This window comes from Scyliorhinus torazame, chromosome 1, assembly GCF_047496885.1.
Source record: "Scyliorhinus torazame isolate Kashiwa2021f chromosome 1, sScyTor2.1, whole genome shotgun sequence".
NCBI lineage: Eukaryota > Metazoa > Chordata > Chondrichthyes > Carcharhiniformes > Scyliorhinidae > Scyliorhinus > Scyliorhinus torazame.
In genome coordinates, this window is record NC_092707.1 from 49,609,206 (window position 1) to 49,632,657 (window position 23,452).

A 23,452-nucleotide genomic window follows, 5' to 3' on the forward strand; every position below is an offset into this window, starting at 1 on the left:
ACTATTGGGGGGCCTATAGAAAACTCCTAACAAGGTGACTTTCCTATTTCTGACTTCAACCCGTACTACCTCAGTAGGCTGATACTCCTCGAACTGCCTTTCTGCAGCTGTTATACTATCTCTAATTAACAATGCCACCCCCCCCCCCCTCCTCTTTTACCACCCTCCCTAATCTTATTGAAACATCTATAACCAGGGACCTCCAACAACTATTTCTGCCCCTCTTCTATCCAAGTTTCCGTGATGGCCACCACATCGTAGTCCCAAGTACCAATCCATGCCTTAAGTTCACCCACCTTATTCCTGATGCTTCTTGCGTTGAAGTATACACTTCAACCCATCTCCGTGCCTGCAAGTACTCTCCTTTGTCAGTGTTCCCTTCCCCACTGCCTCATTACACGCTTTGGCGTCCTGAATATCGGCTACCTTAGTTGCTGGACTACAAGTCCGGTTCCCATTCCCCTGCCAAATTAGTTTAAACCCTCCCAAAGAGTGCGAGAAAACCTCCCTCCCAGGATATTGGTGCCCCTCTGGTTCAGATGCCTTGTTCAGGGACGATGTTTAAGTGACAAAGTAGTCTTTCCTCATGCTTGGCTTTACATCGCAATGGAAACTTTAAAAAAAAAAACATTTTATTAATGCATTTATAAATTTTTAACAACAATATCAAGAGGAAAAACAACAAAGTACCACCTAACCAGCCAACAACCGCACCCAGCCAACATGGCTTACGTACAGTTCCCCAATCCCCCTCCCCCACTAACTAGTCCCGCCTCGATCATCCCCCCCATATCTCCCTCCCCCCCCCTTTTTGTATCTGCTTAACTTTCCCCAAAGAAGTCGGTAAACGGCTCCCTCCTCCGGGCGAACCCTAACGTTGATCCTCTCAGGGTGAACTTGATCTGCTCCAGTCTGAGAAACCCAGCCATGTCACTTACCCACACTTACTCGTTTTTGGCCTCCCCCCCCCCCCCCCCCCCCCCCCCCCGAGTCCCTCCATGCCAATAAAATTTGTCTCTGGGCTACCAGAGAGGCAAAGGCCAACACATCAGCCTCTCTCGCCCCCTGGACTCCCGGGTCTTCCGACACTCCAAATATCACCACCTCTGGACTCAGAACCACACGTACTTTCAATACGGTGGACATGACATCGGCAAATCCTTGCCAGAATCCCCTAAGCTTCGGACATGCCCAAAACATGTGGACATGATTTACGGGCCCACCAGCACACTCCATACCTATCCTCCACCCCTTCAAAGAACCTGCTCATACGGGCCACAGTCATATGTGCTCTGTGGGACCACCTTAAATTGTATCAGGCTGAGCCTGGCACACAATGAGGACGCATTAACCCTACTCGAGGCAGCCTCTCACAATCCCACCCCTAATTCTTGCCCAACTCTTCCTCCCATTTTTCGCTTTACCTCCTCTATCATGAGCTCTTTATAAATTTCCGAGACCTTCCACTCCCCCACTTCTGTTTTCGACACTACCTTGTCCTGTATCCCCTGGACCGGTAGGAGTGGAAAGGTCGAGACCTGCCTCCGCACAAAGTCCCTCACCTGCAGAGAGCGGAACCCATTCCCACCTGGCAGCTCAAACTCCTCCTCCAAGTCCTCCAAGCACAGAAAAGTGCCGTCAATAAACAGGTCCCCTAACCGCTTGATCCCAGCTTGCTGTCACCTCCGAAACCCCCCATCTAGCACCTCTGAATCCAGAGATCCCCCCCCAAAAAAACTTTTTATTTATAAATTTAGAGTACCCAATTATTTTTTCCAATTAAGGGACAATTTCAGATGGTCAATTCACCTACCCTGCACATCGTTTTGGGTTGTGGGGGTGAAACCCATGCAGACACGGGAAGAATGTGCAAACTCCACACGGGCAGTGACCCGGGGCTAGGATGCAAACGGTTCCTTGGTGCCGTGAGGCGGCAGTGCTAACCACTGCACCACCATGCCACCCTTGATGTGCTTCATCTCAATCATCTAAAACTATTTGCCTCTTTAAATTACATCAGCAAATTATGTCATAAAACGCATTTTATTTAAATGTCACGACTATTTAAAATGTGTGGCAAATACAATGAAAGTACAAAGTACCAAAGGGCAGCACAGTGGTTAGCACTGTTGCCTCACAGCACCAGGGACCCGGGCTCAATTCCAGCCTTGGGTAGCTGTGTGGAGGTTGCACTTTCTCCCAGTGCCTGCGTGGGTTTCCTCCAGGTGGTCCAGTTTCCTCCCACAGCCCAAAGTATAGGTTAGGTGGATTGGCCATGATAAAATTGCCCTTTAGTATCCAGGGATGTGCAGTTTAGGTGGGGTTGCGTGAATGGGCCTAGGTGTGGTGTTCTTTTGGAGGGTCGGTGCATACCCGATGGCTGAAGGCCTCCTGCTGCACTATCGAGAGTCTATGATTCTACACCAGCATCAATAAATTTGAAATCCCAATGGTTATATTGCGTATTTACAACAAATAATCTCAGCTAACTTAAGTTGACTTTGAAGTAAAGTTGGTTTCTTGGGTAGTTGAGACATTGCTGTAACTTTTGGTAAAGATCCACCACACATTTGAATTAAGTTTAGACTTGGCAATTTTGATACTTTCCATATTCACATTATGATTGGTATAATGATTCCACCTCTTGTAATTATATAGCATAATTAACATAAAATGTCTAAGGCATGTACTGAGCTGGAGAGTAAGAGGGTGATCTCAGATGCTGAGCAGGAACATAATGGGGGTGAAAGGCCAAGGAGTCTTGTGGTCAGACTCAGGACATGATTGGAACACCCAAGATTACAGGTCTCTACTTGGACGCCAAGATGCGGTGCAATTGGGAAAAGCAGAGACGACACTGGATTGCTTTTGCCTGACTAGTATGGTCGAAGATCAGGCTCTGTGCAAACGCGAAGCAGTAACTTTCATTACAAAATAATGGACTGCACTGAAAAGCCACTTTTCAAAATGATCAGAGCGAGAGATCCAAAATGATGATTCACCATGAAATTGGAAACATTTTACCGAATGAGGAGGTAGGCTGATGAGTGTCATTGAAAATGACTATATAGTGAAGCACTTTGTACTGAAATTAATTCCCAAAGGCTTTACCCCCACTATAATAGTCCATGTCACAAAGAGAGACAGAGAGACGCTCTGCATGCATAGGATGAAAAACACAAATGAAAAGAAAAATAGTATTTTAATTTCTCCTTAATTTTCATTTCCATGTACTATAGGCATAGGCAAAATAGTAAAAATAAAGAGACAATTAACTCTGTGGATGTCATGCTACAAGTCTCAGTTGGACAGTGGTATCTGCTTAGAGAGAGACACAGATTGGAAAAGCCAAGATGTTCTGCCAGTCCCGTGTTCCTCTCAGTAATAACTTCGACCAGGTCTTTGAAATTGGCTAATTAGTGGGCCAATCGGGGAACCTCTTCTTTGTATATAACAGGGAGTGTCAGATCCTCTGCATTCCCAGTGTAGACTGCAAGCGGAATGCACATGGTTGTACTGCTGTGGTTTTGTTAATAAAAGGGATTCTGGTGAAGGGACTTCTACCTCTGTGGACTTATTACACTTTCTGATCAAAGAAAACAAAGCTGAACATACACACAGGGCTCTGCTGACCAGCATCAAATACTGGGTAACATGATTGGATGGATTGGATTTGTTTATTGTCACCTGCACCAGAGGTACAGTGAAAAGTATTTTTCTGCGAGCAGCTCAACAGATCATTAAGTACATGGGAAGAAAATGGAATAAAAGAAAATACATAATAGGGCAACACAAGGTCTACAATGTAACTACATAAGCACCGGCATCAGATGAAGCTTACAGGGTGTAGTGTTAATGAGGTCAGTCCATAAGAGGGTCATTTAGGAGTCTGGTAACAGCGGGGAAGAAGCTGTTTTTGAGTCTGTTCATATATGTTCTCAGACTTCTGCATCTCCTGCCCGATGGAGGAAGTTGAAAGAGTGAGTAACCCGTGTGGGAGGGGTCTTTGATCATACTGCCCGCTTTCCCCAGGCAGCGGGAGGTGTAGATGGAGTCAATGGATGGGAGGCAGGTTTGTGTGATGGACTGGGCGGTGTTCACGACTCTCTGAAGTTTCCTGCGGTTCTGGGCCGAGCAGTTGCCATACCAGGCTGTGATGCAGCAAGATCGGATGCTTTCTATGGTGCATCTGTAAAAGTTGGTACTGGTTAATGTGGGCATGCCAAATTTCCTTAGTTTCCTGAGGAAGTATAGGCGCTGTTATGCTTTCTTGGTGGTAGCATCGACAGAGGTGGACCAGGACAGATTTTTGGAGATGTGCACCCCATGGAATTTGAAACTGCTAACCATCTCCACCTCAGCCCCGTTGATGCTAACAGGGGTGTGTACAGTACTTTGCTTCCTGAAGTCAATGACCAGCTCTTTAGTTTTGCTGGCATTGAGGGAGAGATTGTTGTCGCTACACCACTCCACTAGGTTCTCTATCTCCCGCCTGTATTCTGACTTGTCGTTATTTGAGATCCGGCCCACTATGGTCGTATTGTCAGCAAACTTGTAGATGAAGTTGGCACCAAATTTTGCCACGCAGTCGTGTGTGTACAGGTAGAGTAGGGGGCTAAGTACGCAGCCTTGCAGGGCCCCGGTATTGAGGATTATTGTGGAGGAGGTATTGTTGTTCATTTTTACAGATTGTGGTCTGTTGGTCAGAAAATCGAGGATCCAGTTGCAGAGTGGGGAGCCAAGTCCTAGGTTTTAGAACATAGAACATTACAGCGCAGTACAGGCCCTTCGGCCCTCGATGTTGTGCCGACCTGGGAAACCACTCTAAAGCACATCTACACTATTCCCTTATCGTCCATATGTCTAACCAATGACCATTTGAATGTCCTTAGTGTTGGCGAGTCCACTACTGTTGCAGGCAGGGCATTCCATGCCCTTATTAATCTCTGAGTAAAGAACCTACCTCTGACATCTGTCCTATATCTATCTCCCCTCAATTTAAAGCTATGTCCCCTCATGCTAGACATCACCATCCGAGGAAAAAGGCTCACTGTCCACTCTATCCAATCCTCTGATCATCTTGTATGCCTCAATTAAGTCACCTCTTAACCTTCTAACGAAAACAGCCTCAAGTCCCTCAGCCTTTCCTCATAAGATCTTCCCTCCATACCAGGCAACATTCTGGTAAATCTCCTCTGCACCCTTTCCAATGCTTCCACATCCTTCCTATAATGCGGCGACCGGAATTGCACGCAATACTCCAAATGCAGCCGCACCAGAGTTTTGTACAGCTGCAACATGACCTCATGGCTCCGAAACCCAATCCCTCTACCAATAAAAGCTAACACACCGTACGCCTTCTTAACAACCCTCTCAACCTGGATGGCAACTTTCAGGGATCTATGTACATGGACACCGAGATCTCTCTGCTCATCCACACTGCCAAGAATCTTTTGGAGGTTTGATATGAGCTTGGCTGGGATTATTGTGTTGAAGGCGGAGCTGTAGTCAATAAATAGGAGTCCTTCTTGTCGAGATGCTCGGGATGCATGTAGGGCCAGGGAAATGGCGTCTGCTGTGGACCGGTTGTGACGGTATGCGAATTGCAGTGGATCAAGGCGTTCTGGGAGTATGGAGGTGACGTGCTTCATGATCAACCTCTCGAAGCACTTCATTACGACTGAAGTCAAGGCCACCGGAAGGTAGTCATTGAAGCACGTTGCCTGGTTCTTATTTGGCACCGGTATGATGGTGGTCTTCTTGAAGCAGGTGGGGACCTCGGAGTGGAGTAGTGACAGGTTAAAGATGGCCGCGAACACCTCTGCCAGCTGGTCCGCGCAGGCTCTGACTGCACGACCAGGGACCCCGCCCGGGCCCGTCGCTTTCCGAGGGTTAAATTTCAGGAAGGCCGATCTGACTTCGGAAGTTGTGATGGTGGGTATGGGTGAGTTATGGGCTGCTGGGGCACTCGACAGCAGACTGTTGGTTACCTGCTCGAACAGAGCATAGAATGCATTGAGTTCATCGGGGAAGGGTGCGTTGCTGCCAGAGATACTGCTCGGCTTGACTTTGTAGCCCGTTGTTATTTAGTCCTTGCCACAATCGCCGAGAGTCTGTCTGTGACTCTAACTTGGTTTGATATTCTCTCTTGGCATCTCGGATGGCTTTGTGGAGGTCGTACCTGGATTTCTTGTATGCATTAGTTATGCAAGAATTAGCCTGATAATTGGTTCTCAGTTATTCGAAGTTACTTTAAATTGCCCAAACTGCATAAAACCTACCCGGGTTAGTCTGACAATGGATTTTCATAGATAGATAACAAAACCAATTTGTATCATTGCAAACTATACTATGGCTGGCCGATTGCATTTAATGTTAATTCAAATTTGGAAAGCATGATGACACAGAATTACAGAAATGAATCTCGATAAACATGCTCTGGCGCCTGAGGTGGCTCTTATTCTGTTTGTCTTATCAGCATTTCATTTACAGCTCGGCAGAAACAGATTTTGCATCGCACTAACTTAGACAATATTAGTTTTCCAGAAAAATAAAATGCTGCTGCTATCGTTTACAGTAAGTATTCGGAATCAGTTCATTTCTCCCAGGGTAGTGGTGATTGCTGAATGATCGTACATTACATGGTACACTGTGCATGCAACAGATGGTGCACAAGTGCGAGGTAATCTGCTGAGGGAGAAACACAAAGCACTTAAGTGGCCAAGGACGACTTGCCTGGGATTAAGGACCCCTGGGGGTGGTGATCTGCTTCCCCCCCCCCGCCCCAAAAGAGCTTCCAGCCAATCGGAGTCCTGCCCTCCCCCCCCCCCAAAAAACACTGAGAGACATCCGTGAGTCAGCAAGCAGACACATGTTGAACACCAGCAGCAGCGGGATTAGGCCCTTAAGTGGGTACTCGTTGCCGACTTGATGGCCTCAATTGTTGGTGGAATGGGAAGGCCATTATCAGTTTATATTTGCATATGACAATTACTTATTGGCCTAAAAAAGAGGGGAGTGCAGACCAAATATCAGAAAAATACTTTAGAGTATCCAATTCTTTTGTGTTTCCAATTATGAGGCAATTTAGCGTGGCCAATTCACCTACTCTGCACTTTTTTTGGGTTGTGGCAATGAGGCCCATGCGGACAATGTGCAAACTCCACACGGAGTGAAACCCATGACCGTCCTCAGCGCTGTGAGGCAGTAGTGCTAACCACTGTGCCAACATGCCACCATCACATCAGAATAATCCTCACTCCATTACTTGTCCCGTCATTATAAAATCAAATACCATCTAATTTATTGTGTGCAATGCCACTAGAAATCTGCTTATATAAACACTGAAACCATGCTTATTTGTAACAGGTAACAAATCTGCCTAACTTAGCCTTGAATACATTCAGTGACCCAACCTGGGGCCTCTTCGGTTGAGAATTCCAAATATGGCAACCATGGAGTGAATGGTGGTACATTCAGGAGCTCTCGCCCTTCGTGGTTTTTTAAAATGGTTTTTAAACCAGATTTTTCAGGAAATTTCTCAACATAAGTTGATCGAAGGGAATCAATATATGGAATTGTGTCCAAATAAGAGTCGAAAAAGAAGAAACCAAAAGATAGTGAAAGCAAAGCTCAGAGGCCATCGAGCACAATGGTAACGAGACAAAGTGTGTCCACGCCAGCTCACTGGTCGATGGAGCAATGGCTCGAGTACCTGGATGAGAAGTTCGCCCAGCATTGTAAGGAGTATGCAGAAGACATGACCCAGGCAATAGCCTCGATTAAGCAGGTGGCTGTCTGGGTGGAGGAGAAAATGACGACCCAGGGACAGGAGATTCAAAAGTTGCAGAAGCAGGTGACTGAACGAGAGAAGGAGTCCACTGCAATGGCTTTGGAAATTAGCATACTACAAGATAGCCATAAACGACTGCTGGAGACCGGTCTCGCAGGCAAAATATCCAAATCGTCGGGCTGCCAGAGAGAAAGGACGGGTCGGATGCGGGTATGTATCTGGGGAAGATGTTGCAGGCGATGGTCGGGGCCGATGTGTTTGACAAGCCGCTGGAGGTGGACCCAGCCCATAGGGTGCTTGTATGTAAGCCCCAGGGTCGTGAGCCCCCCCCCCCCCCCCATGGTAGTGAGGCTACATCGATTCCTCGACAAGGAGGGCAGCACGGTAGCATTGTGGATAGCACAATTGCTTCACAGCTCCAGGGTCCCAGTTTCAATTCCCCGTTGGGTCACTGTCTGTGCGGAGTCTGCACATCCTCCCAGTGTGTGCGTGGGTTTCCTCCGGGTGCTCCGGTTTCCTCCCACAGTCCAAAGATGTTAAGGTTAGGTGGATTGGCCATGATAAATTGCCCTTCGTGTCCAAATTGCCCTTAGTGTTGGGTGGGGTTACTGGGTTATGGGGATAGGGTGGAGGGGTTGACCTTGGGTAGGGTGCTCTTTCCAAGAGCCGGTGCAGACTCGATGGGCCGAATGGCCTCCTTCTGCACTGTAAATTCTATGATAATCATGAAGTGGGCCAGGCAGACAAAACGGTACATGTGGGAAGAATCAGAGATCTGGGTGTACCAAGATTGGGGACCAGAACTCGCAAAGAGTAGCAAGTTTCAACAAAGTTAAGGCGGCCCTGTTTGTGAAAGACATTAAATATGGACTGCTATACCCGGCTCGTCTTTGGGTGACCTACGAGAACCGGGAGCTGTACTTCAACTCTCGGGAAGAGGTGGCTACTTTTATGAAGGACAATAATCTGTCTTAAGGATTTTTAAATTCAAACTGTGGTGGATTGAGTTTGGGGGAAAGGATAAAGGGGGGGGGGGGGGAAAGAGAAGAAAAATAGTTGCGTGTTTTGTTTTGTCCTTTTAAAATTTCAGTCTTTCTAATTCTGTGAGTTAAGGCGTGATGTTCGGGAAGAAAAGGTTCTTTTTCCTTGGTACTTTGATTTTGATTTATTGCTTTATGTACTGGATTACAGAAGAAAAAACTTTTAAGTTGTGATGGCAGGGGGTTTGCTTTTCTGTGAGAAAGATGGTTGATTCTTGCATGCATAATTTTGCTTAGGCTGCTTGAAGCTTCTTCTATTGTGTTTTGATTTGGTTTGAAGGTGATGGGACTGACAAGAATCGGTTGGGGGGGGGGGGGGTGGAGACCACCTGTTGCCTGTGCGTTGGGGATGGTGTGTTTGCTTTTGGGGTTGTTGTTACTGTGTTGAGTGCTTGTGCTATGTTTAGGGGAGATGGAATCTGGCAGATGGCAGGCTTTTTGACACCAGAGGGTGGGAGCCGATGGGCTAACTGGACAGCTAGTTCATGGGAGCAAAGTGGGGAAGAGCTGAGGAAAGATGAAGTGGGGTGGGGTGGGGTGGGAGCGGCACTGCTGACGGTTAAGGGACAGCTAGGAGACTGGAGATGGAGATCAGATTGCTGTCGCCGCCAAGGGACGGCTCAAGTGAGGTGCAGAACACGGGCTAGGAGCTGGCCTAGGAAAGGTCATGGTTGATCGACAAGGGCCCCCCCGACCAGATTGGTGACGTGGAATGTTCGTGGACTGAACAGGCCGGTTAAGAAAGCCCGTATGTTTGCACACCTGAGACAGTTAAAAGCGGACGTGGCCATGTTAAAGGAGACACACCTGAAGCTAAGAGATCAAATTAGATTAAAGAAGGGATGGGTCGGGCAAGTGTTTCATTCAGGACTGGACTTTAAAACAAGGAGGGGGGGGCTTCCTGATTAACAAAAGGGTGACATTTGGTGCTGGTGAATATATATGCCCCAAACTGGGATGATGTCGCGTTTGTCAGGAAGGTACTGGGAAAGATCCCAGACCTTGACTCGCACCGGCTGATCATGGGTGGTGATACGGTCCTGGGCGAGATTGGACTGGTCGAGTGTTAGGTCGGGGAAACTATCAGCAATGGCAAAGGAACTGTGGGGGTTCATGGAGCGGATGGGAGGGGTAGATCCGTGGAGATTTGAGACACCAAGGAGCAGGGAATATTCATTCCACTTCCATGTATATAAGGCGTACTCCAGGATAGATTTCTTTGTGCCAGATAAAACACTGTTAGCAGAGGTTGAGAACGCTGAGTACTCAGCAATTGTGGTTTCAGATCACGCACCACACTGGATAGACGTACAGACAGACACGGGAATGCGCCCACAGTTGAGACTAGATACAGGGCTGTTAGCGGATGAGATCTGTGAGCGAGAGGCGCCATTTGGGGGTACATAAAGATCAATGACACGGGAGAGATTGCAGCTGGGGTGGTCTGGGAGGCACTGAAAGCGGTTATTAGAGGGGAATGTATTTCAATTCGAGCCCATAGGGAAAAAACAGTGGTCAGAGCTGGTAGGAGAAATCTTACAGGTGGACAGGAGGTATTGCAAGTCTCCAAATGAGGAGCTCCTGAAGAAGTGTCAGAGACTTCAAATGGAGTTTGGGCTCCTTTCCACAGGTAAGGCGGAGGGCAAGCTGAGGAGGGTAAAAGGGGCAATATGAGCATGGGGAGAAAGCTAGCAAGATATTGGCGCATCAGCTGAAGAAACAGGAGGCGGCGAGAGAAATAGGGAAAATAAAGGATATGAGGGGGAAGATGGTGACTGACCCAGAGGCGGTGAATGAAGTGTTCCGTAAATTTTATAGCCAGCTATACGAGTCGGAACCCCCGGTTGGGGAGGCCATGAATCAATTCCTGGGGAGGACCAGGTTCAATCCCGGCCCCAGGTCACTATCCGTGTGGTTAGCACATTCTCCCCTTGTCTGCGTGGGTCTCATCCCCATAAACCCAAAGATGTGCAGTGCAGATGGATTGGCCATGATAAATTGCCAATTAATTGGGGGAGAAAAAAATTGGATAATTAAAAAATATACACATATATGTACACACACTCACCGTCCTTGGCCATCAAACCCTGGGGGTGGGACTCAAACCCAGAGCTTCTGGGCTAGAGGGATGGATGCTACGCACTGGGTCACAAGACCCTACCCTTGCAAGCACCCTCGTAATACTGTATGTTTCACTAAGATCACCCCATATTTTTCTAAACCACGATGAACATAGGCTGCCAGGCCAGCCTTTCTTCATAAGACACTCCTTTCATCATAGGAATCAACCTGGTGAACCTCCTTTTAAAGTATATTCCTCCTTAAATAAGGAAAAACTCATTCAGAGAAGGCTAATGATTAAGATGGGCCTCAAACAACCACAACTATTTTCCTTTGTTTTAGCATGACTTCAGCGACACTTTGATTTTGCCAAGATTCCTAGATGTCACATGCTGACTTGATGTTACCTTCTGAATTAAGCCATTTTGCCCATATTTGGGCTATGGCTGTTAGGATGCCTTGAAATGAATGGTCTTGACAGAAGCTTTCTTTATTTCTCTTTTGCTAGTCTCTCAGATATGTTGGTCTCACTGGTATCCCAAGAATGAGCATGGTACTTTCCCAAATCTCAGTGATGAGTGATTGTGTTCTGAACTATTTCAATCCTCACTAAGAAAACCCCAATACAGGGAGGCCAACATATAAAACAAACAGTACAAGGCTTAGACAAGTGAAAACACATGTAGAAGAGTGCAATTATTTTCCCAACAGACATGGGTTGGGTGCTAAACTGGAATAAAATGGGTTTGGGCACTTTCATGCGTGGTCAAGGTTATTCTAGAATTCGGAATAAAAACAAAAACGGATCGGGAAACTTGCCGGCATGAAACTGATTTGCATCCCAATGAAGGACTGACCAGAATCTTGGCCGTACACCTGATTCTCCGCAACGATTGGGTGTCTCCGGGGACAGCTGGAAAATACGCAGGTCCAAAACACGTTAGGAACAACGTGGCGTGCAGCAGTTGGGACTCACCTGATCAATGCCTGGGGTTCAGGATCGAGGCCGCCAGCGACCTCAGAAGATCACAGAAGTGGGGGGAGTGGGGCATCTTTCTGGTGGATCTTCCAGCTTCAATGTCATCAAGGAGGACCATCTTGCAACCTCAAGAATGTTCCTGGAAACTCACCTTTTTCAGGAGGTACATCTTTCTTCAAAAAAGTGGGTCAGTGAAGTAGAGTGCCTTCTAAATATGGCACCTAGATATAAGGATGCGTGTCATCATGTCCGCCCTGCAATGAAATAGGTTAAACTCTCAGTTGCATAATTAACGGGTCCAGGCCAGAAAATATGGATCGGCTTCCCACCAGCCTCTGCATCAGGAAACACTGTCCTCTGTGCTGGCACTTAGTCCCAGATGGAAGAACTCTACTTCCGTCCGGGAACTGAAGACCTAAGTAAATGTGAGGAGTCCCAGGTCAGGAAGGCCTGAGGGGTATCGAGAGAATGAACGGGGAAGAGGGTGGTGGGGCAAAAGGAGGGGGAGATCCAGAAGTCGCCAGGCCTCAAGGCACCCCCAGTTCGAAGGGAGCTTTTTTACAAAATAAATCTAGAGTACCCAATTTTTTGTTTTCCAATTAAGGGCCAATTTAGCATGGCCAATCCACCTAGCCTGCACATATTTGGGTTGTGGAGGAGAGTCCCACGCAGACACAGGGAGAATGTGCAAACTCCACGTGGACAGTAACCGGGGCCGGGATCGAACCTGGGTCCTCAGCAGTGATAACCACTATGCCACCGTGCCGCACCAGAGAGGGGCTTCAGATAGAGGCACCACCAAACCCCCTACCCTATCAGACTTTGCATTTCCACGTTTCCCCCACCTCGCCAAGATTTGGTACAAAATGGCTGCAAGCTCAGGGTGGATGGCAATTCAGCAGGAATCCTGTCACTGCAAATATACACTCTGCCCAAAATCCTGTAAGGGGAGCATAAAATCCTTGCCTTGATACTTGAACAAAAAAAAAAAAAAAATCTATTCGATCAGATTTGCCATATCAGTGAAAATCTAATAATTTACTTATCGGTCTATAAGGTATAAAACTCAATCAAATACTAATCAGACATAGCATTTTTTTCTTTTCTGCTCAAGTGCATGGTCATTGAACGTTTAATTAAAAACAGGAAATTCTGGAAATATTCAGGTTAGGCAGCGTTTGAAGTCAACCTCAGGAAAACAAATTGTCTGCTCATTATGTCCTGTTGTTGGATCTTGCTTTGAGCAAATGGGCTGCTTCATTTTCTACATTGCAACATTTGACGATTCAATCATGGAATATGGGCATCACTGACAAGATCAGCATTTATTGTCCATCTTGAGAAAGATGTCCTTGAGAAAGCAGCGGCAAGCTTTAAAATTGTACTCAATTGGCTGCAAATCTGGGGGTTATCTTGCATTGTGAAAAGTGCTTTCTAAATGAAAGTCTCTTTCAACATTTGATGATCAGTTTATCACGCTTACAAAAAATGTCAAAGATCAGACCTATATTCCACTTCTCTCCTTTAGAGACCATATAATAGCATTGAGGACCCAGGTTTGATGCTGGCCCCGGGTCTATGTCAGTGTGGAGCTTGCACATTATCCCCTTGTCTGCGTGGATCTCACTCCCACAACCCAAAGATGTGCAGGGTAGGTGGACTGGCCGCGCAAAATTGGGGGAAAATGAATTGGGCACTTTAAAGTTTTTTTTAAAAAGAGATCATACAAGTAATGCAACACATTATAAAGCATCTAGAAGACACCTTTAAACGTGTTACAAAAATATTTGCTGTTTTAAACAGCATATTGCTCACCTCCACATACAGCTGCCAAATTTGTTAAAGAAACTAAATGATTCGATCTATTTGTTGTAAAATCCCATCTGTAAGGTGAAAAAAAAACTCTTTCCCACCCAAAAGTGTCAAGAGTATGAAATCCACTGGTTAATCCAACAAAAGAAAATGGCAGAAATTGTGGGATCTTACACTGGCCAATTCTGTCTGCATCAGTGCTTTGGCAGAATTACCTAATTAGACCCACTCCATAGTGGTACAATTACTTATCCAAAAAGTGACAATTGAATCTGCTTACATCACCCCTTTTGGCAACGAATTCCAGATCATAATTCACTACAGAAATCTCTCATTTGCCCTCTGGTGCTTCTGTACATTTTCTCAAATGTTTGCCATCGAGTTACTGCATGGGAAGTATGTTTTCCTTATTTATCCTAAACACACTAATTTTGAACATCTTTAAGTAAATCTCCCTGTAGTCTTCCCTATTCCAGAACAATATCTTCTGAATTCTCATCATAGCCTATAAATCCTTCCCACAAAGTGGTACCCAGAGACCCACTCATGATTTATAGTTATCAAGCACTTTTGTACTTGGTGCCTATTTAACAGCCAACAATCTTCACCAGTATAGGCCTAAGCTCTTCCAGTTTATGCAGACCCTTCAAAACTGTATTTTCTTTATGTATGAATTTAGTTGAGAAATTGTAGATGGTTTAATTTGTGGTAAGTAAATTTCTAGTCAGGTGTCCAAGTAAAATCAGGCACACGTTCTCTCCACATGCTAAACTCACGGTGGATCCCAATAGAAATTAAAACATCAGTTCAAATATTATGACCAGTTGCTTTAAAGCCAAATCTTAATGCTAGGTAAGTCGTTTGGCATTTCTCTCATCTACCTCTTCCTAAATTCACCTCATTTTCACAAATTGCAAACTAAAGCTTTAGCTCCTGAACGCTGCATCAACCAAAATGTAGGTGCTTGGTTGATATATTGGGTAGTTACCAGGTTCAGGAGTGCCCCAAGTTGATCATTTGAGGATGGAATATTGATCATGGTTTAGTCCTGCCTGCAATAAATCATTCATTTGCATGTCCAGAATCTTCTAATCTTTCAACTAACTAGGAAGGTATTTAATTTTGGCAAGTTCCCGATGTCCAGTTTTGGACTTCAATGGAAAAAGATAGAACTTCAACTCCATGTCCGATCGACCTTTCTACCAATAAGGCTATATGTCCCAAGACTAGCTGCTTCCATGACAGGTCAAACAGGACAAACCAGTGAATAAAAAATACATGATGTGGAGATACCAGCATTGGACTGGGGTAAGGACAGTAAGTCTTACAACACCAGGTTAAAGTCCAACAGGTTTGGTTTCAAATCACTAGCTTTCAGAGCACAGCTCCTTCCCCAGGTGAAAAATACATACATATAGGAAATAGAGCCAATGCTGTATACAAAGGTGCTATTACACTCCTTAGGGTGGTGTGTAAGTCACCAACTAGAGGAAGGGATGTAGAGAAACAAATCTGCAAGGAAATTAGAGGTGCAAGATAAACTGGGTAATTATTTATCCTATGTTTTTCATGTATGGAACGATCTGCCTGGACTATACAGACCTTTTCACTGCACCTTGGTACACATGTCAATAAATCAAATCAAAACCATGGGTATATTTGGTCAACCTTAGGCCTGGCTGCGCATGACTCATTTAACCTGGCCTTCCAGCCATTCTTGCCTCAATTACGAGCAGTGTTGCACACTTCCATTGCAACATCAAGGGAATACTGTCAATTTGGATTCCACCAGGGTTGTTACTAAAGATCTGATAGCACTTTAAAAACAAATTCCTCAAACCCATAAAGTGAATAATAAGGTACTATATACATACAATTCTTTCAGATCTTTCTTCGTTATTAAGGTATCAGGTTGGACTGCAGATTCCTCTCATCAAATCATAGCTGCAAGAAATGGGGGGGGGGGGGGGAAGTCAATTGGTTTCAGATTTAAAAATTGTTAAATTCATCGACTAGGTGGCTTGGTTGCTGCAGTATAAATGCAATTGTTTGTCCCAGGTAACTATGGTATTTCTATCACTTGTCATAAATTATCTTGGACTGACTCGCTATGCTTCTCCCCCCTTGACCCATCCCTATGGAGCACATTTTCATGTTGTTCCATCGCCTGAAAACATTGGCAAATATCTGATGCAATAATGCTGAAGGTAGAAGGCAGTAAAAAACGCAGGAGAATCCAGAGCAAGGATTTACATAACACAATGATTCACTTTGATCAACTTGTTAAACAGGAAGACTAATGCAATTGTTCAACCCGCTTCAAAAAGTATGGTTGAGTCCAACCCAACCCATCAGTCTACTCTGGATCATCAGCAAACTGATGAGGGCGTCACTAGTGCAGTCAAGAGTCACTTACTCAGAAACAACCTGTGTACTGACACTCACTTGGATTCCATCAGGGCATCTCAGCTCCTGACTTCATAAGTTCAAACAGCGACAAAAGCACTGAACTCAGAAGAGGCAAGACATCAAAGTACAACTGGAATCAGGGGAACTTCTTCAGTGGGTGGAGTCAAATCTAGCACAAAAAGGAAGATAGTTGCGGTCAATCAGTTCCATACATCACTGCAGGAATTCCTCAGGATAGGCCCAACCCATCTTCAGCTGCTTCATTAATGATCTTCCCTTCAGAAATGGATACGTAGCATATAACTGCACAATGTTCTCCATCAGTTTGCGTCCATATGCAGCAAGACATGGAAAATATTCAGGCTTCAAAATCAACATTCACACATGTTGCCATTGCCTGGCACAAGACAAGTCATCTCCCCAGGACATTCAATGGCATTGCTGTCACTGAATCCCCTACTACCAACACCACTGACCAAAAACAGAACTAGTCATATAAATACCTTGGCTACAAGAGCGGTCATGAGTCAGGAATTCTTAAGCAAGTAATTCAATTCCCAAAGCCTGGCCACAATCTACAAAGCACAAATCAAGATTGCGATGGAAAACTCTCCACTTGCCTATATGAACCACAGCCCAGCAACACAACCACCCAGGATTGGCACCCCACACACTCCCTCAAATATCGACACACAGCAGCAACTCACCAAGACTCCCTCGACAGCACATTCCAAACCAGTAACCTCAAACCTCGTACGGCAAGGGCAATAGATGCTTGGGAACTCCACCACCTGCAGGTTCCCTTCCCAAATCACATTCAACCCAAACTTGGAACTAGATCAGCGTTCCTTCACTCACTGGGTCAAAATTCTGGAACACTCCTAAACACCACTTTGGATGTACGGGTGTACCTATACTACACAGGCTGCAGCAGTTCGAGGCTGTAGCTCATCACCACCTTCCAAGGGCAATAAAATGTTGACCTAGCTACACCCCAAGAAAGAAAAAAAGACTTCCAGATCTAAAGGGAGGTAGAGGTCACTAGAATGAGATGGCATTGTAGAGAACGTTATCTGCGACTTGAATTCAGGATTATCCCATTAATATTGCCAATTAATCTGTATTTCAAGAGCAGCGTCAGTAGGATACAAAGGATTACAATTGTTCGCCTCAAGAATGCTGCATGGGATTAATAAACCTAAATTCCACGTGCAAGCTACAACATTGCCCACTACCACATTTTTTTTTGCTGGTTTCTAGCGGTTCAAAACTATGTGCAGCTTGATTTCTACAAGAGCCTCACGAAAGATTTTGCACTGAAGGCAATAAATGTCTTGATGAGCAGTCTCTGAAAACAACACTACATTGATGATTCACTATTTAATTCGAGAGCAGCTGCCAGTTCTCCCCCCCCCCCCCAAATATACAAATATCTTTTTTTTTTTTTTTTTTAAAAACACCGACAAGGAGAAAATGCTTATTGGAAAGTTTAACGCAGAATTTATATGCCATTAGACAAGTTTGTGACCTTTAAAATGGCACCGAAAAAAAGCAGCAACTAAAGGAACCAACTTGCATAATGTACGCCAATAATAAAAAGGTATGAAAAATAAAGCACTTATTGGCTGAGAAAATGGTGATGGTAAACAATAAACAACAATTCTCTCTTGTGGTGGACCCAGAACAAAGGTCGACTTAAAGAACAAGGGAATTGATAGGTTTAGGCATGTATCAACAGTTTGGGAAAGGAGAGTGGGGTCAGGGAGAAACTGGGCTAGAATTAAACATCATAATATTTAAGTCAGTGCATCATTTTGTTAATCAAGTGCCATCAAGAACATACCACTAAGAAAAAAAAAAGAGACTATCGTGTAATGCACATTCCTTAAAATTATACACAAGACTAATTGTGCAGCAATGCTGTAGCTCAACTCAGGAATTGGAAGTTGAACTCTTTATTACTTCTGTAAAGTTAGCCAAAACAATACAGGCCAAGGTCGAATCCAGAAACAACAGTACACATTACTGAACTAATCACACCTCAGCCAATAAAGAAAAACTTTATTAATCAAGTTTAATCACTTAGAAAAATAACAGCAATACAGAACTCTAATGGTGAGTGTGTGTATAGGGGGTTTGGAAATGGATCCAGACAGTCAACTTTATATACTGTGTGCCTAGACTACGCGTGGCAAGCATTATTCACAACCATAATGCACATCACCTTTATTATACAACATTCTGCAAATGTAACTGTAAACTTCATAGGCTTTTAAGCAATATTCAACAAATTGTTGTGAAAGGAGAATTTTAACAGTACACCTATGAAGTTCAATCTTAAAAATCAATGTTCCAATAGGCCGTTTACCATAACAAATTATTTTTTCAGGTGTTATTTTAAACAGAGTATCCGTTACGGCAAGCAGAGCTTCAAATAGTGACTTATAACCAATGGCTGATGTGCACCGTTTCTGACGAGTGAATCCATAGTTAATTTTGCAACAGTTATCAAGCACTGGAATGTCAAATATTCATTGAAATGACAGATTACCAGTCCATATCGCACTACTGACAAGTTAATATTTCAGATAAAGAAACTAAAAATTGGAATAATTAGATTTAAAAGATAGAGCACAATTTGTCAAGTGTCAGAATATGCCCACATCAATACTCGAGTCAAAGTAAACCTAAATGCTCAACACCATTACTAGTTTTCACAGGTCAAATGTACAGAATATACCTGGGTCAGCAAAACTGACCACTGAAAAGCAGCATTGTATGAAGAATTTACATGGCTACAATGTTGTTGTTAATCACTGAAAACTAGCGATTCAATATGTTTTGTGACCTATAGATCTGGGTACTCCACAACTCAATACTAAATGCTTTCACATCATGCATTATATCAACTGTAAGCATTTCATTTAGCCGGTAACTTTCTTTCAAATATACAGAGTTGCTCATTTTGAGGGGTCAGGGTTATCAAGAATTATCCAGTGTACTTTTGGATTTTCTATAGTAATAACTGCACATGGAATTTGTAAAGAGACTCGTGCAACAATTTTTTTTTTTTTTTTTTTAAATAGCCGTTGAACATTTTAATTAAGCCGCAGAAGCTCAGTTCAGTGTTATTCAAAACTTTGCAACTTGTGCACTTACTTCCACCAATGTGGACCGCTATTTCAAGTTACATTGAGCAGAATTTCAGGAAGCCACACTAAACAGAGCGACTCAGCTTTTTATTGCAGTATCACCATAGTATAAACAGAACAAAAGCTATGCACTGTACATTTTTGTTTTGCATGCTCTTCAGGATCTCGTTCACATCATTACATTCACCTTGACAAAAGTAAAAATTAAGCGAAAAGTCACCCTAACATGAAATTTACTTCCTGACTCGGCTATATCCACTGAAAAACTAATACAATACCGAAATATTGCCGTAATGTTGTTGCAAACAACATTATAAATACGGAATTACAAATTTAAAACATTTTTAAAAAATATTTGTTGTAGTAAACAGAAAACCAGATGGGTCATCTACTTCAATATGGTCTCTCCCGACGGTCCTGGCGACGGTCACCCCTAAAAAGAAGACAGGTCATTAACAACTCATTCAAACATAACATGAAGATTGGGCTACTATTGTTTACAGCAATCCTTCACAGCAGATTAAATGAGTCATTCCCAGTAAAAGGAAATGCCCGTTCTAATTCAATGGACTGCACACTTGAACTAGGAGTGTTCAAATAGAACACACTATACAAGCAGCAATACACAAATTCCAGCATTTATAAATATTTTTAAATGTCAACTTACTTCCTATCCATTTTTCCTGGTCCACCTCTGCCACCTCGGAAGCCCATTAACTCTCCCATGGGGGGACCACCAAGCATGCCTCTTCCACCTCTAAAGCCACCTCGGTCACCACCACGTCCACCACGGAAACCACCCCGGTCACCACCACGTCCACCGCGGAAACCACCACGATCCATAAGGCGGCCACCTCTCATCATGGGGCCACCCCTGCCACGATCACCTGTGAAATCAAATCAGACCAAAATGCTCTGTTGAAAGATATCCAAATACACGGTGCACAACTTCGGCTGTGTGGGGGAGAGAAAATATTGCATCAAGACAATCCTCAGAAATTGATAAAACAGCCAGAAGTCTCATGGATTTTCAAAAAGTAAAATGCAATTAAAACAAGCAGAGACTCAGTTGCAGTATATATGATATACAAGAGCCTCCCATTGGGGGTCTAATGCCAACTAGTGCTCATGTGGATCAGGGATAGGTGAAATACATATTTCCAGCCATGGTTAAATTAACTCACCAGAAGGGAATGGTGGTGGGAGAGGACTATCTGGTTTTGGAGCCTTACACTGGTTACATTCAGTTCGCCAGGCAAAGTTAGAATTCCCGCAAGTTCTAGAAATAGAATACAAGAATCAACAATTCAGTAAATTGTAGTATCAAAAATCGCCGAACGTGAAAACTCAAGCCAGACTTACGGGTTAGGGCATCTCCAGTCACCAGCTCTCTGCTGTGTATTTCCTCCAGAAGGTCCACCACGAGCACGTGGACCACCACGAGCACTAAATCCTCCTCCACCACGGCCCATGGGTCCTGAAATAAAGGGCACGATTATGCAATATTTACAACCAAATTGCCATTCAATATTCCATAGCTGCTTTAATGGGCATCTACAGTTCTAAAAATTGACTACATTAAATTTAATTTTGTACATAAATTAAACCAGTCATGGTAGATACACAACCCTCCAAAGTAACTTTTATCAGGCTACCACGTTTAAATTACAAAAAAAGGAAATTTAAGCTTTTCCCCTCCTAGCCATACAAATGATACATACCATTGACTGGCATTTCAAATTAAAACCACACAAGACAGAGACTACAAATACTAGATAGAGATAATTATATTCTGAATTTTCTGCTGCTATTCAATGAGTTCTTGGGGTTCACATTTAATATTTATATTTGAATTATGGCAGCCATCCACATTTTTATTTAAAAAGGCAAGGTGATTTAAATGTTACTGTGTCGAAAGGTCACATTGCATACCTTTCAGACACCATTCTATTCTTTACAACCTTGTCTCCCCACAAAAGGCCAGAAGTAAAATCAGTACCATTTTGATTGGCAGAGAATGGAAAAAGTGCGTGGTTTCACAACACTTTATTGCTTTGCTAACTGCTACCAAACATTACATTTCTGGCCCAGGAGAATAAAGGGGAATCAGTGGATCAGGTCCGTAGGGAATCATTGATGGAGTCAATCTATTGATAAGCTGCTGGAGACAGACGGCCCAGAGGGTGGCAATCTGAGAGGCTCGACAAAAGATCTCTGACAATGAGGACGAGATCTTGGGCCTGGCGATAAAGGTGGAGGCGCACCACAAGAAATGGCAGGAACGGTCGAGGAGATGGAGAATCTGCGGAGGCTGAAGAATTTGCGGATTCTGGGCCTCCCGGAGGGGCCGGACGTGGGGGTCTATGTGGTCACCATGTTGAACTCGCTGATGGGAGCGGGGCCCTTCCAGGGGCCCATAGAGTGTTGGCGAGGAGGCCCAAGGCTAATGAGCCTCCGCGGGCAGTGCTGGTGCGGTTCCATCGGTTCGTCGATCGGGAGTGTGTGCTCAGGTGGGCCAAGAAGGAGAGGAGCAGCAGTTGGGATAACGCGGAGGTTCGGATATACCAGGACTGGAGTGCAGAGGTGGCGAAGAGGAGGGCCAGGTACAATCGAGCGAAGGCTGCACAGGAAGGGGGTGAAGTTTGGCATGTTGCAGCCGGCACGACTGTGGGTTACCTCAAGGACCGGCACCATTATTTTGAGTCTCCGGAGGAGGCATGGGCCTTTGCTCAGGCCGAGAAGCTGGACACCGATTGAGCATCGGGATGGGCGATTGGGGACTGCGGTGGATATGTTATGCCTATTTTTTGTTCGGGGGGGGGCCTTTGCATTGTTTTGGGTTTCTTTTTCTCGGTTTTTCTCTTTCGGGTTGGGGAGGGTGGATGGGGCGGGTTGGGGACTGTTTTGGTTGGTGGCGGGGCCTGGTAGGTGGACAGCGCAGGCTTTTTTCCCGTGGCGACGACTGGGTGGGGGGAGAGCAAGGGCAGGGAAGCGAGGATCGTTTCCCGCGCTTAGAACGGAGGGGGAGAGCCTGTGGATGGGGAGGAGGGTGTGCCACACAATAGGAGGAGCCGAAGGCGAGGTGTAGTGGGTGGAGTCAGCAGACTTGCGGAAGTGCAATGGAGGGAGTAAACCAGCTAGGATGGTCGAGTTGCTGCTGCTAAGGTCAAGGAGGAGCTGGAGCGAGTGGAGGGTCGAGACGGGGGTATGCCGCTGTGGGGAACGGGCTGGGTGTGAGGTGCGGGCGCGTGGCTGGCCGAGGAGGGGTCATGGCTAGTCGGCGGGGGAGGGGGGCAGGTAGCCCCCTGATAACCTGGAATGTAAGGGGACTGAATGGGCTGGTTAAGCGGGCCCGCGCACCTGAAGGGGCTCAAGGCGGATGTGGTTATGCTCCAGGAGACACACCTGAAGGTGGTAGACCAGGTAAGACTGAGGAAAGAGTGGGTACGTCAGGTGTTTCACTCGGGGCTAGATGCCAAAAATCGAGGTGTGGCAATCTTGGTGGGAAAGAAGGTGTCGTTCGAGGCGTCGAGCATCGTGGCAGATAATGTCGGTAGATACATAATGTTAAGTGGTAAGTTGCAGGGAGAGAGGGTGGTACTGGTCAATGTGTATGCTCCGAACTGGGACGATGCGGGTTTTATGCGGCGTATGTTGGGTCGGATCCCAGGCTTGGAAGTGGGGGGCCTGATATTGGGGAGAGACTTTAACATGGTGTTGGAACCGGCACTGGATCGCTCCAGGTCTAGGACGGGTAGGAAGCCGGCGGCGGCTAGAGTGTGGAGGGGATTTATGGACCAAATGGGAGGGGTGGACCCTTGGAGATTTGCAAGGCCGGGGCTGGGGAATTTTCATTCTTCTCACATGTCCATGAGGCTTATTCTCGAATCGACTTTTTCATTTTGAGTAGGGCGCTGATAGCAAGAGTAGAGGATACTGAGTATTCGGCAATAGCCATTTCGGACCACGCCCCGCATTGGGTGGACTTGGAGATGGGGGAGGAGAGGGACCAGCGCCCGCTGTGGCGCTTGGAGGTGGGGCTGTTGGCGGACGAGGTGGTGAGTGAGCGGGTCCGAGGAAGTATAGAGAGGTACTTGGAGACCAATGACAACGGGGAGGTCCGAGTGGGGATGGTATGGGAGGCACTGAAGGCAGTGGTCAGGGGAGAACTGATCTCCATTAGGGCCCACAAGGAGCGGGGGGGAAA

The 23,452-nt window shown here is 45.3% G+C and overlaps 1 protein-coding gene across 2 annotated transcripts in view; it reads right to left on the bottom strand.

The window, feature by feature from the left end:
• Positions 1 to 19,478: 19,478 nt before the first annotated feature.
• Positions 19,479 to 23,452, bottom strand: part of LOC140403148 (RNA-binding protein EWS-like) — a 29,902-nt gene continuing 25,928 nt past the window's right edge. For both annotated transcript variants that reach the window (XM_072490962.1, XM_072490874.1), the window contains 4 exons: positions 20,608 to 20,722; positions 20,430 to 20,524; positions 19,913 to 20,132; positions 19,479 to 19,678 (listed from right to left, as the gene is read on the bottom strand). In XM_072490962.1, coding sequence (XP_072347063.1) covers positions 19,639 to 19,678; positions 19,913 to 20,132; positions 20,430 to 20,524; positions 20,608 to 20,722 — 470 coding nt within the window. In that variant the 3' untranslated portion in view covers positions 19,479 to 19,638. The remainder of the gene's footprint in view (positions 19,679 to 19,912; positions 20,133 to 20,429; positions 20,525 to 20,607; positions 20,723 to 23,452) is intronic.